Source organism: Periplaneta americana, chromosome 9, assembly GCF_040183065.1.
Source record: "Periplaneta americana isolate PAMFEO1 chromosome 9, P.americana_PAMFEO1_priV1, whole genome shotgun sequence".
Classification (NCBI taxonomy): domain Eukaryota; kingdom Metazoa; phylum Arthropoda; class Insecta; order Blattodea; family Blattidae; genus Periplaneta; species Periplaneta americana.
Window position 1 is genome coordinate 144040408 of NC_091125.1, and position 20424 is coordinate 144060831.

General features: G+C 34.0%; 1 protein-coding gene across 2 annotated transcripts in view; it reads left to right on the top strand.

Moving 5' to 3' along the window:
- LOC138706595 (cilia- and flagella-associated protein 52) overlaps nt 1–20424 on the top strand; it is a 35479-nt gene that overhangs the window by 8073 nt on the left and 6982 nt on the right. For both annotated transcript variants that reach the window (XM_069836091.1, XM_069836090.1), the window contains exons 5-10: nt 4006–4195; nt 5163–5326; nt 7015–7184; nt 8233–8381; nt 13695–13840; nt 19409–19560. In XM_069836091.1, coding sequence (XP_069692192.1) covers nt 4006–4195; nt 5163–5326; nt 7015–7184; nt 8233–8381; nt 13695–13840; nt 19409–19560 — 971 coding nt within the window. The remainder of the gene's footprint in view (nt 1–4005; nt 4196–5162; nt 5327–7014; nt 7185–8232; nt 8382–13694; nt 13841–19408; nt 19561–20424) is intronic.

Below are 20424 nucleotides of genomic sequence, written 5' to 3' on the forward strand. Positions count from 1 at the left end.
TTACTACAAACCATACTCTAACATGAGAACGAACTTATAAATATGAGAATATACTAGCTTTTATTCTTCTCAAGCATGAGTATATATTCTGTACAAGATGGACACTTGAGTATATTCTACTATGCTTCCATGTTATGAGTAGGTACTCAAATGTTTTTATTCTTACTAACGAGAGTATATACTAAAAAAAAGTCCAGTATATACTGTATACTCATGTTTATTCTTACCACGGAATGTTTATAACATTCCTAGTTACCAAGGAAATGATACCTGTCTCTCTTTCTGTCTTCCTGTATCTGTGTACAGCGATATGTTCTAAAACCTTTGAACATCTGTTTATATTCTGTATCTGCAGGTCAGTTGATACAGAAATCAATCACTTAAAATGTAATAATACACCATGTCCTGTTTAGAGGGCTTGAGAAATAAGTGATAATTTCAGGTGTAAATAATGGTTTATTAACTTGATGTAAAAACTCTCCGAGTTATATACCTTTTTGAAATCTATGAATAACTGATGCACTGTACCCTTATATTCCCATTTTTTCTCCATTATCTGTCGAATACAAAATATCTAATCAATAGTTGATCTATTACGCCTAAAACCACACTGATGTAAAGGGACTATAAGGTTTAAAAATTAAAAAAATAACACAGTATGTAGCGTGAATAATGCAATTTATTGGAAGTCTTCGTTTTTTTAAAATTACACATTTCAAGTGATCCCCTTGGTATGTTATGACCTGTTGTAATCTTACACGAAATTTGTTCATGACACTTTGCAATAAACCTGGGGTTTAGTTGATTTCTTGCACTTCAGCCTGTATCCTGTTCTTCAGATCCTGGATAGAGTGTGGTCTGGTTTGAAACACTCTTGCTTTGAGGTGTCCCCACAAAAAGAAGTCAGGAGCTGTTAGATCTGGGAATCGAGCGAGCCAATTGATATCTCCAAACCGAGAAATTATGCGTCCTGGGAAGAAATTTCTCAACAATCACAGTGTGTCTCTGGCAGTATGGGTCGTAGCCCCATCTTGTTAAACCACATGTCATCCCTGTTTAATGCACCTCTAAATGTCTGTAACACCTGTCGATACCGTTCACCATTTACCGTAACAGCTCTCTCATTTCCATCTTCGAAAAAATAGGGACCAATTATGACTGCAGCAGAAACAGCACTCCATACGGTCACCCTCAAAGCAAGATTGTTTCAAACCAAACCACACTCTATCCAGGATCTGAAGAACAGGATACAGGCTGAAGTGCAAGAAATCAATGAAAACCCAGGTTTATTGCAAAGTGTCACAACAAGTCATAAGAGGATCACTTGAAATGTGTAATTTTCAAAAATGAAGACATTCCAATAAATTGCATTATTCAAGCTACATACTGTGTTATTTTAAACTTTATAGTCCCTTTACAACAGCAAGTTGAAACTCGTCAGAACCAAATGCCTGACCCTGTATATGTACATATGTGGAGTGTCGTTTCAAAACGTATTAAATACATCCTCGGTCGAAATTTAGTTTGAAGCGATTTTGCATAGCTGAGATGGTATTCTTTAAGACCCTGATCTCATATTGGAGCAATTCGTATTCTTTCCCGCCTTTTTTCTATGATGAAAATTGTGTGTTGAATCAAATCGTATTAAGTACAACTTCCATGATGTGTCGGATCAAATCGTATTATGTGCAACTTCCATTAGTTAAAATCTTAAATGGACAGCGTTGGCCAGCGTGTTGTATCTTCCCACCATTATTGAGTTTCCCGCTGTTTTACAACATTGTGATTATCAAGGTGTGTACAATAGCAAAATCTATTAAGAGCAGTAAGGGAACCAGAGAGACGAGAGGTGGTGCCCGAAAGAGAGCACTATATGTAGCTAAGAAGAGGGAAGTAGTGTAATTTATCTCTAAATTAAGAGCAAGTGGTCCACACCTGTGGAGTAATGGTGAGCACGTCTGGCCGAGAAACCAGGTGGCCCAGGTTTGATTCCCGTTCGGGGCAAGTTACCTAGTTGAGTTTTTTCCGGGGTTTTCCCTCAACCCTATATAAGCAAATGCTGGATAACTATCGGTGCTGGACCCCGGACTCATTTCACCAGTATTATCACCTTTACTTCATTCAGTTGCTAAATAATCTCAGATGTTGATAGAGCATCGTAAAATAACCTAATATAAGAAAGAGCAAGGGAATCATATTACAATAGAAGTAAAAGTCAGAGACTCTATTTGGCTTCCGACTTAAATATTACAAAGTTCTTCAAAATGTACAATTAAAGTGTTAATACCCGACTTAAGAGTAAAAAGATTCTTTTTTTTTTTCCAAATATTTCTCAGACAGAATTCAATAGGCTATAGGATTTTGTACACCGGCCAATTATGAATGCAGTTATTGCGCAAACATGCTGTTCCCAATAAGAAACTGCGATGATACACTGAAAAAGACTAGGCTCTTAGTCAATTTAGGCGCACATAAGCTTCGTGCCAATACGTTCCATAAAATTATGAGAACAGAACCTAATGAGACACAGTCATTTTGTTTCGACTTACAGCAACTGCAACTGCTCTCGAAACTCAGCATAAGTGAAGTATATTATTCAAGACAATTAGCTTTCTATACTCTCTGTGTAACTGATAAAGCTTCACAGAAGCCAAATTTCTTTACATGAAATGAAGCACAGGCTGGGCGGGCGCTATTGAAGTGGCATCTTGTGTCACTACATTTATCAGTGAATTTAATTTCGACAGTTCATCAAATGTATTAGGCTGTTCGCCGATGAATGATATATATAAGGATTGAAGAATAAAATATACAGGGTGGGCAAAAAGTCCCATTAGTCCATATTATTTTGTGTCATGAGAATAATGGGAAACATACTGACTCTTTAGATACTTAGGTATACACAGTTAGTGTACAGTGGTTATTTTGTTTGTATGTTTGAATTATGACCAGAATTACATCAATAGTGTGCATATTTGAGGTATTTCAGATATTTAAGGGGATAACGGAACTTTGTGCTCACCCTGTAGATGCCATAATTATTTAAAATTTATATTCAATGTGAGTTAGAGATCGACCCGGGTGGCCGCACGATCCAAAGTATGTCTCTTTAGGCAGCTCCGTTCGAAGGGTTGCAGGTAAGACACTCGCCATTCCTTATCACTATTTTCCAGCAGAAAGCAATAAAAACTATTAATATATCGTCCTACGTAGTATGCTGCTGTAAGAACCGCAGAAAAACTGACAAATGACAGGGCACAATTCAGCGTGGTTTATAGATGCAAATCGTATTATGTGACAAAATCGCTTCAAAACGTATTAAATACACTGTGTCGGTGCAAAACGTATTAAGTGCAAACTTCAATTGACAATATCGTGCAATAGATTAAACAATCAGTGTCAGTGTTTATTACATTTGGTGACATTTCACAATGCCTAAAAAGTGACATTAAGATATTTAAAATTTTTCCATTATCTTAGCCGTGAAACGTTTTTTACGTTTCCTGTAAAATTTGTTTTTCTGCATTTAATACGATTTGAAACGACACTCCACATATTTTACTGATTTTTAGTTGATAACTATCTGGGTCCTGCTAATTAATTAAGGTACTTTGAAGCTTCAACATTATTTTAAATGATGTTTCAATGGATATTGCAAAATAATCTAGTAAATAACTGAAGTAACTTGAAATTAACGTTTCTTTCGATTTCTGACAGCTCGCTAGCTGCATGGCTTACAATCAGTAGCCTCATGGGTCATGGCAGTGCAGGTTAACCTTGGAAGTAGCCAATCATCGCTTGATGCCCCCTGCTCTCTTCGCCCAAGCTTGCAGGCAATGCTGCCACATTATCGAACATACCAAACGTGACTGACTGGCTCCTAGTAGTAGCAGCAAGCTGGCACTGTTGCCATGGCAAAAGACCCGTAAGTCACACAACTAGTGAGCTGTCAGAAATCGAAAGAAACGTTAATTCAACTGTAGCATAATGTTGTTTTTGTTTCAGGTAGATGATTGGGATACATTTGCTTTCTGTGGGACAACATCAGGAGATATAATAAAAATAAAGCTCAATTATGACTGTGATGTTGACATTTTAGATCCTATTACAGCTCCAGTGCTTGTTGGCTGTCTTGGTAAATATGTTGGTAAAAAGAGGCTGGCTGCAGGAGAAGAACCTGCTAGGTACAGTCAAGGTAAGTGATTTGTAATGCATTAAGAAACATTGAAACCGAACAACACAGAGTTGCTTATATAATGTCATAATAGTACATTATGCAACGAGCCTATAATGGTAGTAATTAAGACGCGAGTATGTTTATGAAACGAGCGCAAACGAGTTTCATAATTTTCACACGAGCGTCTTAATTACCATTATAGTCAAGTTTCATAAGACTTTTTATACTCGACCATATTTCTAACTTGAAATTATTCATAAGTATTCATGTTATTCTTATCTGACTGAGGAGCAGAACTGACTTTGTGCAATACCTCGTAAATTGTGAGATGTGCGCAGACGCGAAAGTATTGATTTTTTCCGAAAACAAATGTCGACATTGACCTTGATATAATCTAGAGAGTAAAATAAACATTAATCTTGATATAACCTTGAAATTGAATTAGACATTGAAAAACGAGATGGGAAATTGAATTTATTTGAATATTATTTACAATTAACGCTAATTATTATAGTAACAGAACTGACTTTATTTCAAATATAGGTGATTTATTGATTTATTGTTGTCTTTCGATTGCATATCCGAGAATTGTCGATACTTGCGCTTTCATATTGCTACAATGGTATTTTCTGATTGGTGGAACACCTGAACTTTAATGAATAAGTGTACTTTAATGAGGTGCATTAAAGGATTGCTACCAGGTGTATAATTACTACATTTAGTCATGGTCGAGCATAAAACATTTTATTATTACCTGACGACATGATAGCTTTTCGTTTAAAAATATGTAATTCTTCTGTTATTGCTTCGGTCTGTTTTTCACTCGGTTTTTGTAATTCGCTACTTAAAACTTTGTCTGAGATTTGAATTGAAGATAGAGTTATTTAAGTAGATTTATATTTTAAAATATATTAAATTTACAGAATAATTTACTTTAAGTACGATACAATTCTTTTCAACCCATCACTATAAATTATTTTTTCAGGTGTTACAGCACTTTTTCTATGGCCTGATGATATGGAAGGAAGGATTATTGTTGGAGGGGGAGATGGAACTATAGAGTTGGTGAAAGAACTGAATACAGTTTCTTTGCCAGAACAGAATACACTTCATAAGGTCAAAATGCCATCACTTCCAAAATTAATCACTGTAAGTAAATGCATTTAGTAATAGATTAGATTAAATTAGATTACCGTGTGTTAGATTATAAGTGTAGATGTGAAGTTATAAAATTTCATGCAGCACATCATCCAAGACTGTCCTCAATACGACAACAACTAAAAATCCCCATCAATTTAGCAAGATCTCTTGGTGAACCTTCTTACTGCAATAGTGTCATAAAGTTTTTCAAATCAACTGGATTATTTGATAAAATTGTGTAATGTTTACTGTAATGAATTAACTTGTTAAATGGTTATGTTATTGTTAAAATAAGTTTGTGTCGCGATACATGACTTTTAAGTAATTGATTAACTAGTGGACTTACTCGTGTTAATTATGTAATTCTGTGCGGCTTACAGCTGTCCCCTAGTTACTGCTTTAATGTGTTCTTTGTAGCGTGTTTGGAATGATCTGCCTGTCTGTCCAATGTAGAACTTGTCGCAACTATTACATGTGAGTTTGTATACACCTGTGTGGTCGTATTTATTTGTTTGTGTCGTTTGTGTGTTGAGATGTCTTTGTAGTGTGTTTTCTGTTCTGTATGCTATGTTGTATTTCTGTTTTCTGAATGAAGATGCGATCTTATGTGTGCTTTTGTTTTCATATGTTAGTGTGATGTATTTCTTGTGTTCTTGTGTTTGTGTTGTGTTTTGCGTGTTTTTGTTTGTTAAGTTTTTGTTTTGTCTTCCTTATGATGTTGTCTATTATGTTTGGGTTGTAACCATTTTCTTGTGCTATGTATTTGATTGTGTTCACTTCTTCATTGTAGTGTTGTTGGCTCATGGGTATGTTGAGTAATCTGTGTACCATTGTCCTGAATGCAGCATGTTTGTGTTGTATGGGGTGGTTAGATGTGTTGTGCATGTGTGTGGTGGTGGTTGGTTTTCTGTATATTTTGAAGGTGTGTTTGTTGTCAATTTTTGTTATGGTGATGTCTAGGAAATTTATGGAGTTGTTGTTTTCAAGTTCCAGTGTTATTGAAGTTTTGAGTATAATTTGTTTATGTATTGGTGTAGTTTGTGTATTTGTCTTTTGTTTCCTTTGTATCGTATGAGTATGTCATCTACGTATCTGTGCCAGTTAATCAATTATATTCAAGTGCTAAAAGTAATGTACGCAAGATTCAACATGACTTTTGTTAGGCCTTTAAGTTAAAGTGACAATAAATAAATTAAAGAAGAAAGAAAGTTTCATGTATGTCAGACTTTGGCTTTTGTATACCTCAACACTGTTATTTTCCTTGTATGTCCCCTGACTTTCTATTTTTCTCTGGTAGTGGATTCCAAGAAATATCTATACCAGTAGTTTACTCTCGAGAGCATCAAACTTCAGAAAGGTTATGTCTGGCATTCTCTCCTTCATGTGTGCAGATTTGTAAAATGGGTTGGTTATTATTTTTAACAGTATCAACTCCAAATTTCTTCTGAACTTGCCATGATCTGTTATTAGACTAATGGGTCTTTTTAAATGTTTCTGTCCATTTGATTGATAAATATAGAAAAAGAGTGGCATAAATTACATGATGCACATTTTGCGGAAATTACGTTTCTTGTAATTTTCTTTTGACTTCCAGTAATAATTTTACAGAAAAGTAATTACTTGATGGCATCTTAGATTTTTCTCACTTTGACTTAACTTACTCTTTAACAAATTATTATTATTATTATTTTTAACAGTTAAAGTCTACTACAGTTGATGCTGGTCCCACATCACTGCAACTGCTGAATAACACAATTTATGTTGGCACAATGTTAAGCGAAATTTTTACTATTGATTTCGACACATTTGAAGTAAGGCTACACATAACATGCCACAAAAATGCCATATACGACATTGCATTTCCATAGTAAGTATTTGCTGTAGCCTACATTCTACTTATGAAGTTCTTATAGTGTCTTTTACATGTTTGCTTACTTTCTTCTCTAGTAGAAATAAAGTTCACAAGATTCTTGTGAAGTACATAACAGAAGTTTCTAAAATAATTATTATGTACGAAACTAAACAGGAATTATTGGATCAAATTCTTTCTTCAGGATCAATACTCTCTTTCTTTTTTTTCCAAGCACATATCAACCAAACTCTTTGGTAATGATTCTCTAATAGTACATTATGCAACGAGCCTATAATAGTAGTAATTAAGACGTGAGTATGTTTATGAAACGAGCACAAGCGAGTTTCATAATTTTCATACGAGCGTCTTAATTACCATTATAGGCAAGTTTCATATGACTTTTTATGCTCAACCATATTTCTAACTTGAAATTATTCATAAGTATTCATGTTATTCTTATCTGACTGGGGAGCGGAACTGACCTTGTGCAATATCTCGTAAATTGTGAGATGTGCGCAGACGTGAAAGTATTGATTTTTTCCTAAAAACAAATGTCATTGACCTTGATATAATCTAGAGAGTAAAATAAATATTAATCTTGATATAACCTTGAAATTGATTTAGACATTGAAAAACGAGATGACAAACTGAATTTATTTGAATATTATTTACAATTAACGCTAATTATTATAGTAACAGAACATAACCTTCTGCGACAGTATTGGATTTCCAGCCTCTGTGACGTTTCGCTAGTTGTCTTTCGATTGCATAATCGAGAATAATCTATACATGTGCTTTCATATTGCTACAATGGTGTTTTCTGATTGGTGGAACACCTGAACTTTAATGAATAGGTGTACTTTAATGAGGTCCATTAAAGGGCTGCTACCAGGTGTATAATTACTACATTTCGGTATGGTCGAGCATAAAATTATTAAGTAAACTATTACAGTACTCAAGATATCCATATTACATTTATTTTAGGTTAAATTAAGATACTCGTATTTATCTTTCTTTGGTTTTATCTGTAATTACAATATTGAATTCCTTTCTCTTTTGACAGCGAGTATTCAGATGTATTTGCTACTTGTAGTAAGGACGATATCAGAGTTTGGAACACTGAAACATCGTTGGAACTACTCCGAATTACTGTCCATAATTTTACCTGTACAGGCATAATGTTTTCTAGTGATGGAAAATCCATTGTTAGTGGTGAGTGTTTGTATTTTTGTACTAGTCACATAGCTAATCAGAACTGCGTCTATGAAATTTTCAGTGTGGTTCTTTACAGAAATTTAATGAACAAGAGACAGAAAGCTTGTGTGTAGTGTACTTTCAGAGACATGAAAAATTCTATTTGCAAACCATTTGCTGCGCATGGTATGTTTGAAAGAAAGTGGCTGACGTTTGTCAGGATATTTCAGAGCATACAAATTGCCAAGATAGCATTGCTTTTCAACATTGGTAAATACATTCTTTTTCTAAATATGCACCACACCTTACATCAATATAAATAAAATGAGCAATAAACAAATAACATCACTATCAATTTAAATAAAAGTAAAATGAACAGTAAACGAAATAATGACATAAGAATATCATCACTGTCAATAAAAATAAAACGAGCAGTAAACAAAATAACAACATAAGAACACCAACACTTTCAATAAAAAAATAAAATGAACAGTAAACACAAACGACATAACATTACCATCACTTTCAATAAAAATAAAACGAGCAGTAAACAAAATAACAACATAAGAACATCAACACTTTCAATAAAAAAATAAAACGGGCAGTAAACAAAAACGACATAACATCACTATCACTTTCAATAAAAATAAAACGAGCAGTAAACAAAATAACAACATAAGAACATCAACACTTTCAATAAAAAAATAAAACGGGCAGTAAACAAAAACGACATAACATTACCATCATTTTCAATAAAAATAAAACGAGCAGTAAACAAAATGACAACATAAGAACACCAACACTTTCAATAAAAAAATAAAACGAACAGTAAACAAAAACGACATAACATCACCATCACTTTCAATAAAAATAAAACGAGCAGTAAACAAAAACGACATAACATCACCATCACTTTCAATAAAAATAAAACGAGCAGTAAACAAAATAACAAGTGGAATGCAAGAGGTCAAATGACTTTATTGTCAAATGCCTGGCATTAGAAAACAACGACAACAAAATAACATAAGAACATCACTATCACTTTCAATAAAAATAAAACGAGCAGTAAACAAGATAACAACATAAGAACATCAACACTTTCAATAAAAAAATAAAACGAACAGTAAACAAAAACGACATAACATTACCATCACTTTCAATAAAAATAAAACGAGCAGTAAACAAGATAACAACATAAGAACATCAACACTTTCAATAAAAAAATAAAACGAGCAGTAAACAAAAACGACATAACATCACTATCACTTTCAATAAAAATAAAACGAGCAGTAAACAAAATAACAACATAAGAACATCAACACTTTCAATAAAAAAATAAAACGGGCAGTAAACAAAAACGACATAACATTACCATCATTTTCAATAAAAATAAAACGAGCAGTAAACAAAATGACAACATAAGAACACCAACACTTTCAATAAAAAAATAAAACGAACAGTAAACAAAAACGACATAACATCACCATCACTTTCAATAAAAATAAAACGAGCAGTAAACAAAATAACAACATAAGAACATCAACACTTTCAATAAAAAAATAAAACGAGCAGTAAACAAAAACGACATAACATTACCATCACTTTCAATAAAAATAAAACGAGCAGTAAACAAAATAATAACATAAGAACACCAACACTTTCAATAAAAAAATAAAACGAACAGTAAACAAAAACGACATAACATTACCATCACTTTCAATAAAAATAAAACGAGCAGTAAACAAAATGACAACATAAGAACACCAACACTTTCAATAAAAAAATAAAACGAACAGTAAACAAAAACGACATAACATTACCATCACTTTCAATAAAAATAAAACGAGCAGTAAACAAAATAACAACATAAGAACACCAACACTTTCAATAAAAAAATAAAACGAACAGTAAACAAAAACGACATAACATTACCATCACTTTCAATAAAAATAAAACGAGCAGTAAACAAAATAACAACATAAGAACACCAACACTTTCAATAAAAAAATAAAACGAACAGTAAACAAAAACGACATAACATTACCATCACTTTCAATAAAAATAGAACGAGCAGTAAACAAAATAACAACATAAGAACACCAACACTTTCAATAAAAAAATAAAACGAACAGTAAACAAAAACGACATAACATTACCATCACTTTCAATAAAAATAAAACGAGCAGTAAACAAAATAACAACATAAGAACACCAACACTTTCAATAAAAAAATAAAACGAACAGTAAACAAAAACGACATAACATTACCATCACTTTCAATAAAAATAAAACGAGCAGTAAACAAAATAACAACATAAGAACATCAACACTTTCAATAAAAAAATAAAACGAACAGTAAACAAAAACGACATAACATTACCATCACTTTCAATAAAAATAAAACGAGCAGTAAACAAAATAACAACATAAGAACATCAACACTTTCAATAAAAAAATAAAACGAACAGTAAACAAAAACGACATAACATTACCATCACTTTCAATAAAAATAAAACGAGCAGTAAACAAAATAACAACATAAGAACACCAACACTTTCAATAAAAAAATAAAACGAACAGTAAACAAAAACGACATAACATTACCATCACTTTCAATAAAAATAAAACGAGCAGTAAACAAAATAACAACATAAGAACACCAACACTTTCAATAAAAAAATAAAACGAACAGTAAACAAAAACGACATAACATCACCATCACTTTCAATAAAAATAGAACGAGCAGTAAACAAAATAACAACATAAGAACATCAACACTTTCAATAAAAAAATAAAACGAACAGTAAACAAAAACGACATAACATTACCATCACTTTCAATAAAAATAGAACGAGCAGTAAACAAAATAACAACATAAGAACATCAACACTTTCAATAAAAAAATAAAACGAACAGTAAACAAAAACGACATAACATCACTATCACTTTCAATAAAAATAAAACGAGCAGTAAACAAAATAACAACATAAGAACATCAACACTTTCAATAAAAAAATAAAACGAGCAGTAAACAAAAACGACATAACATTACCATCACTTTCAATAAAAATAAAACGAGCAGTAAACAAAATAATAACATAAGAACACCAACACTTTCAATAAAAAAATAAAACGAACAGTAAACAAAAACGACATAACATTACCATCACTTTCAATAAAAATAAAACGAGCAGTAAACAAAATGACAACATAAGAACACCAACACTTTCAATAAAAAAATAAAACGAACAGTAAACAAAAACGACATAACATTACCATCACTTTCAATAAAAATAAAACGAGCAGTAAACAAAATAATAACATAAGAACACCAACACTTTCAATAAAAAAATAAAACGAACAGTAAACAAAAACGACATAACATTACCATCACTTTCAATAAAAATAAAACGAGCAGTAAACAAAATGACAACATAAGAACACCAACACTTTCAATAAAAAAATAAAACGAACAGTAAACAAAAACGACATAACATTACCATCACTTTCAATAAAAATAAAACGAGCAGTAAACAAAATAACAACATAAGAACACCAACACTTTCAATAAAAAAATAAAACGAACAGTAAACAAAAACGACATAACATTACCATCACTTTCAATAAAAATAAAACGAGCAGTAAACAAAATAACAACATAAGAACACCAACACTTTCAATAAAAAAATAAAACGAACAGTAAACAAAAACGACATAACATTACCATCACTTTCAATAAAAATAGAACGAGCAGTAAACAAAATAACAACATAAGAACACCAACACTTTCAATAAAAAAATAAAACGAACAGTAAACAAAAACGACATAACATTACCATCACTTTCAATAAAAATAAAACGAGCAGTAAACAAAATAACAACATAAGAACACCAACACTTTCAATAAAAAAATAAAACGAACAGTAAACAAAAACGACATAACATTACCATCACTTTCAATAAAAATAGAACGAGCAGTAAACAAAATAACAACATAAGAACATCAACACTTTCAATAAAAAAATAAAACGAGCAGTAAACAAAAACGACATAACATTACCATCACTTTCAATAAAAATAGAACGAGCAGTAAACAAAATAACAACATAAGAACATCAACACTTTCAATAAAAAAATAAAACGACCAGTAAACAAAAACGACATAACATCACCATCACTTTCAATAAAAATAAAACGAGCAGTAAACAAAATAACAACATAAGAACATCAACACTTTCAATAAAAAAATAAAACGAACAGTAAACAAAAACGACATAACATCACCATCACTTTCAATAAAAATAAAACGAGCAGTAAACAAAATAACAAGTGGAATGCAAGAGGTCAAATGACTTTATTGTTAAATGCCTGGCATTAGAAAACAACAACAACAAAATAACATAAGAACATCACCATCACTTTCAATAAAAATAAAACTAGCAGTAAACAAAATAACATAAGAACATCACCATAACTTTCAATTAAAATTAAACGAGCAGTAAACAAAATAATAACATAAGATCATCACCATCACTTTCTATAAAAATAGAACGAGCAGTAAACAAAATAACAATATAAGAATTTCACCACTTTATTATTATTTTTCTTGTATGATATAGGTACTTCATATGAAGGATAAAAGTTTAGTAGTGATATTTCCTTAATTATTTGCATTAGAACAGGTGGTAAACGACATTGTTATATTCTAATTTGATTTAGCTTAGTTTCTACTACACTTAAGGCTACATTGTTCCATTAAATAATAAAATTTTGTGCTGAAAATACTCTTTTTTCTGACTAATATCCGGCTAGATTAGTAAGCTCTTATATGCCCTTAAATCTAGTGAAAACAGCTCTTCAATATCAGTAATAATATTGGAGATATTACAGATGGTAGTTTTAAGTGCCTTACCCAATATATACCACATACCTACTTATTTTTCAGCATCACAATTCTTCTTCTTCTTCTTAGATTCTACAACTTCATTTGCTGAGAGTTTTGGCCTTCTCTACAATTTTCCGTCATTCTTTTCTTCAGCATCACAATATTTTCTCTCTATACTTCGTACCTTCGTATAATGGTAATGTCTAAATGTTTAGAGCATCAAGTGACATTCTTCGGCTTTGGCATAATATATAAACACATTAAAAAGAGTTGTTTTGTTCTTCACATTTCAGTATTGTATTTTTCTCTTAGTATTCTATCAAATGAAAGGAAAAAGTCTCTAACTTCGAGAATATTGTTTGTTGGGCCTGTAGTTATTAGAAGTGTTTTTATGTAATCCTTCTTTTAACACTCTGCACATGGACTGTAAAAACTTTTATTTCCAGGTTGGAATGATGGCGAAATTCGTGCGTTCACTCCACAAACAGGCCGTCTTATTTATGAAATCCACAATGCCCACAATAAAGGAGTTACAGCCATAGCAATTACAGAATGTGGCCAGTATATTGTCAGTGGTGGAGGCGAAGGCCAAGTGAGTAGAGAAATATCAGCATTAAGACTGAGTAATATATCTGTACCGTTAGCTAAGTAACATCAATTTTACATGCTGAAGACTAAGTTCAAATCCCAGGAAGATCAGAGAATTTGTATTAGGCAGAGACGATGTTGGGACAAGTTTTCTTGAGACATTACTGTTTTATTTATTGTCATTTCACAATTTATTCATGATTAACAACCATTTTTATTATCAGTGGAGTAAAATGGGAAATTAATGTGATGTGGAAGGAGGGCATGTCATCTAAATGACGATATGATGTAAGTTATGCAAAAAATAAAAAAAATAAAAATAAACACAAAGGGAAACAAAATATGCATTGTTTAATGTATTGTGAAAAAATATGTGTAATTTATCGAATTAATAATGAATAAACTAGCTTGTCATTATAAAGCACACTTCTGTCGTATAAAAGAAGTTTTACTATATAATGTAGAGTGCAGCGGTCTCAAAGATGTTGTTGTTGTTTTCTAATGCCAGGCGTTTGACACTAAAGTCATTTGACCTCTTCCACTCCAATATTTTTCAAAGATATTATCATGGTCAGCCACTGAAGCACAGTTTTTGAGGTGTTCCGAATCCATTTCTTGGTTTGAGTTGCACAATGGGCAGTTAGGGGACTGATATATTCCAATTCTATGCAGGTGTTTGGCCAAACAGTCATGGCCTGTTGCCAATCTAAATGCAGCTACAGACGATTTTCGTGGTAAATCGGGAATTAACAGTGGATTATGATGCAGAGAGTTCCATTTTTTCCCTTGAGATTGTGTTATCAAATTTTGTTTGTTGAAGTCTAAGTATGTAGATTTAATAAATCTTTTCACAGAGTAATACGTAGATTTAGTAACAGGTCTGTAAGTAGCAGTGCTGCCCTCGTTTGCTAAAGCATCCGCATTCTCGTTTCCCAGGATTTCACAATGGGATGGTATCCATTGGAATACAATTCTTTTATTGAGTGATATTAATTGAGAGAGCATTTTAGTTATTTCTGCTGTTTGAGATGAAGGTGTGTGTTTAGAGACGATTGATATAATAGCTGCTTTGGATTCTGACAATATAACTGCATTCTTAAATTTATTGATGTGGCGTAGAAGTAAATCCCGAAAAGACAAAGTATATGATTATGTCTCGTGACCAGAATATTGTACGAAATGGAAATATAAAAATTGGAGATTTATCCTTCGAAGAGGTGGAAAAATTCAAATATCTTGGAGCAACAGTAACAAATATAAATGACACTCGGGAGGAAATTAAACGCAGAATAAATATGGGAAATGCGTGTTATTATTCAGTTGAGAAGCTCTTATCATCCAGTCTGCTGTCCAAAAATCTGAAAGTTAGAATTTATAAAACAGTTATATTACCGGTTCTTCTGTATGGTTGTGAAACTTGGACTCTCACTCTGAGAGAGGAACATAGGTTCAGGGTGTTTGAGAATAAGGTGCTAAGGAAAATATTTGGGGCTAAGCGGGATGAAGTTACAGGAGAATGGAGAAAGTTGCACAACACAGAACTGCACGCATTGTATTCTTCACCTGACATAATTAGGAACATAAAATCGAGACGTTTGAGATGGGCAGGGCATGTAGCACGTATGGGCGAATCCAGAAATGCATATAGAGTGTTAGTTGGGAGACCGGAGGGAAAAAGACCTTTAGGGAGGCCGAGACGTAGATGGGAGGATAATATTAAAATGGATTTGAGGGAGGTGGGGTATGATGATAGAGACTGGATTAATCTTGCACAGGATAGGGACCGCTGGCAGGCTTATGTGAGGGCAGCAATGAACCTTCGGGTTCCTTAAAAGCCATTTGTAAGTAAGTAAGTAAGGCGTAGAAGATTCCTGAGACTTCCACTTATTGCAATGATTTCTCCATCAAAACTTGTTGTTCCATATCCAAGAGATCTATAAAGTGAGAAGAGACAGCCATAACACCTGCACCGGCACCTTGTTCTCTGGAGATCAAGGATCCATCAGTGTATAAATGAAGCCAGTTTTGTGGAGGGTACCTAATATTAATTGTCTCTAAAGACAAAGATGGGCTAATAGGGCAGATTTCACTCCTTGCGGAATAATGCTGCCTTCTCGAGGGCAAGCTAGACAAACGTTTGGGTATGTTTGTGCCTGTGACATCAAACACCGCGTAATATGAAGAGATTGACTTGGTCACTTACAGTTACACATTGCTTTCCATTAGCATCTGTAGAGAAATAGCTCTGTCTAAAATGGCTAGTAAATCTGAAAACTATGTGTTGCGAGAAAGTTTGGGAAAAGATTATTTGTTTACAGAGGGTAGAACTAATGAGGTTGAGTGCTTAATATGTGGACAGAATGTGAATTGTAAGGCCGGGTGCACACAGAATCATACGCGATGCGGCGAGTCAAGGCGTTTTGTTTTACAATGCCTCGCGACAGCTTAACACGGTCTACTCGCGACAACTGATTTGCTGGCTGTGTGGGTTTGGAAAACTGGCCTAGGCTAGAAAATGGCGTCAATGAAAGAGGACTGTCAATATGAGAAATTCTATTGTATTTGGTTATTATTTCTTAAGAATGCCTAATGCACCTAAAAATCTGTAGGATTGAAAGAGTCTTAAAATTAAATACAGTGAAACCTGTCTAAAGCGGCCATCTGAAGTTACCTTGTAAAATGGCCGTTTTATCAGGTGGCCGCTTGATTAAGGTTGCGGTTTTTTTATGAATCAGCATGAAAATACTTAATTTCATTGACTTTTTAGGACTGTACGTGTACAACAATCATGCATATTAATGTCAGCCTTTTACATTCTTGCAACTAGCCTTTTCAAACTCGCTTGCCGTACCTCAATTTAAATGACTGGATAATACCTTGATCAAGGGACTGGAGGTGTGATATATTGGGGGAAGAAACACCAATTTCACGGATCACATTGCGATTTTGTCGTTTAATCTTAGAATTGAAATCGCATAGCTAATTCTCAAACAATGATGATGTCATCCAAGCTTTATTGTTGGCAGTCCACTTCACGTCCAATAAGCCCATGTCAATATTTTTCAAACATCTCGGTTTTAATGATTTCCCTATCATTAAGAGTGGTTCCTTTTCTCCTGCAGCATTAAAACAAAAGAGCAGGGTTATTCTGTCTTTTGCCACTTTCCCCTTTATACTCTTTTTTCTTGAAACTTAAGTTTTGTTGGGGAGGGGCCCTGAAGAAGAAGCTGTTTCGTCAACATTGTAAATGTCTCTGAGTTGATATTCCGCAAGAACTGAAGGCAGTCTATTTTTTCCATTCTTCAATAACATTGGTTGCAATGTCACCTCCTTCACCAGACACAGAACGAAATGCAATGTCAGCCGTTTTCTAAAGCACTCTAACCACCCATTACTAGCAACAAAATGCCTTACATTGAGTTCTTTGGCAATTTCAAGAGCTTTCTCTTGAATCATAAGTCCACTTATTGCCAATTTCTTCGCCCTCGCACACTTCAACCATTCGTAAACGAAATCATTCACATTACTAAACAGAGATTCTCTCTTCCTCCCATTCTTTTAATATTTCATCTTTATTCTTAATTATACCCTTTATTTTTGTCCTTCCACATTCGAATATTTCTGAAATTTTTCTCGCAGATGTTCCCTTCTCACTTTCTTCAATAATTTTTTGTCTCACCTCTAAACTTAACACCATTCTAAATTTATTGTTAGACATGATTTCTCTCTCAAACTAACATCACAATTCCTCTGAATCAAGTGAATGAAAAGAAGAAAAATTCGTAAAAGCTGGTCCATATAGAGAAAGATAGAATGAGGAGAAAAAAAATTTAAAAAAATTCGAATGGTTAACTACCTAAAACATACTGTGACATTTTCGATAGAAAACGTCCGTGTTTCAATCCTTGAAGAACGAGTAAGAATTTATAGCTGTGCAGGGTCGGAGTGGAAAGTGACAAAAGAGTCATAAAACAGTAACCAACTAAGCCCAAGATATGGAGGGTGTACTGTTGTACACTTAGCTATTGCTTCCTGTCCTCTAACCATCGAAAAAATAGGTCAGACAGTATCCGTGAAAAGATTTTTTGTTGGACAGTGACCGTTATAGTCAGGTTCCAATCCAAATAGACCCTGGCCGCTGGGCGGCGCATGAGGTGGCCGCTAAATGAAGAGAGAATTTGTATTGATCTTATTGAAAATCCAATTGGTTCCAGAGAAAATTGGCCTTTCGGTCAGGTGGCCGTTTAAATGAAGTGACCGCAAAGGCAGATTTCACTGTACTACTAATGTAGTGCACAAACGTCATTTTCTATGTTTATGACTACTTCACGACTCACAATAAAGAAAAATAGTATATTAAATCAATAATGAGTGATAGTATAGAGCAGAGAAGTAGGTCTACTACAAAGTATTATTATTATTATTATTATGAATATTATTATTCACCTGGTCCTTTCATCTCATTTGCAATTTCTCACATATTTTTATAAACCACATTATTGTCGTGATATTGTTTCAAAGATTTTACAGAACATATATTTCCTGTACTACAACAACTAATTTATCTGTATTGAGCTCCATTATGAATAATGTGCACTACACAACAATATAGTATCTGTAGATAATAAAGCGTGCAATCATAGCCACTACTAACGCATGCGCAGTACACTGCAGCTATCAGACTGTCTCCTCGCGATGAACTTCAAGCAGTCATTCAATGTTGCCTCTCCGTGTCTCCTTGTGTCTGCTCGCGATCGTCGTGCCGCGTCTGATTCTGTGTGCATCACATAATAAGAAATCAATGGGAGACAAGTACCATCAGACAAAATGTCATGTCGCGCTGCGTCTGATTCTGTGTGCATCCCGCCTAAGAAATACAATGTCAGAAGGCACTATGTGATTAAACATGAAACTCAATATTCTGGCATCCAGGGAAGTAAGCGTAACAGTTATAATGTGAACTATAATACGTTAATGACCAGCCTCATGGTCTAGTGGTCAGAGCTTCTGGCTATAGTTCATGAGGTCCCGGGTTCGATTCCTGGTTAGAACACAGGAATTTTTCCTTAAAGGGGATTATTCCTGTATTCGTCGATGGTCTGGAATTTAGGTTAAGTTTAGATTTAAGACCTCTCCTGGCACTACATTATCATAATCATCCTATCACATCATCGGGGTAATGTAACTCCACCTTTCAGGCGCCCCAACCCCAGAAGTGGGTTACAACTAAGCCACGGCCAGGAGAGAAGACCAGAAATGTCGAAAAGACAACCTGGTGGCATTGGATAAAAAAAAATAATAATAATACGTTAATAACATGTTCGTCCCATATGAATCAAAAGTGGGTGTATGTCTTACCATAGATACATTGCATCAGGTTAATGGTTACATCATTCTATGATTTACGGTTAGGTTCCTTCAGTTCCACAATGACTAACGATGCTTTGCCCAGTAGTTTTAACCTTGAGACCACTGATCTAGTGCCATAATATCTATATTATTGGATACTCATGTACTACATGTTGTAAGCTACGCAAAATTTAGTAAATCTGTTTCGTTTTTGTGTATGTAGGTGAGAGTATGGGAGATCAGACCAACTTACCAGAAGCTTCAAGGCATCCTACAAGAACACAAAGGACCTGTATCGTGCATCCGTATAGCTAGTTCAAATACAGAAGCTGTGAGTGCGAGTTCAGATGGTACCTGTGTTATTTGGGATATAGTGTAAGTAGTGTTTAGTAGGATTGTAACATATTCATAAGATGGACCTGAAACAAACTTTGTTTTCTTTCTTTTGGAGAAGGGTCTGTTGGCAAGCACTGTAGCCTTAGGCTTATTGCGCAACCTCCTTATGTTGGAATGATTGTTGAAGTCCTTAGGATCGCATGGTGTCATCATATCAATTCAGCCATACCATCCAATTCTGACTGGTGACCTGATGCTCCGCCTGCCTGTGATGTTATTCTGTGGCCTCCTCAAATCGATGGCATTTGTTCGCAATTCATGTGTCTGAATCTGCTGCATCCTCAACCAGAAGAACATGTCGCCATCGATTCCATCTATCCAAGGGAGCTACATTCCCCCAGTCACCCGCAGTCCACTTATTAAAGCTCCTGCAGCTTTGCTGGATATGTGCAGCTACCGCAGACAGATGCCGCTTGTAGGCAGATCCTGGAACCAAGTCCGCCATGCCCTCTTGTAAACTATTGAGATGATTCATGGAAATGAACTAATGAATTCAATTGAATAGTTTTATTATTTTCAGTCTATGACTTATCATACAATATTTAAAAGAATTGTATTCCAATGGATACCATCCCATTGTGGAATCCTGGGAAACGAGAATGCGGATGCTTTAGCAAAGAAGGGCAGCACTGCTACTTACAGACCTGTTACTAAATCTACGTATTACTCTGTGAAAAGATTTATTAAATCTACATACTTAGACTTCAACAAACAAAATTTGATAACTCAGTCCCAAGGGAAAAAATGGAACTCTCTGCATCAAAATCCACAGTTAATTCCCGATTTACCACGAAAATCGTCTGTAGCTGCATTTAGATTGGCAACAGGCCATGATTGTTTGGC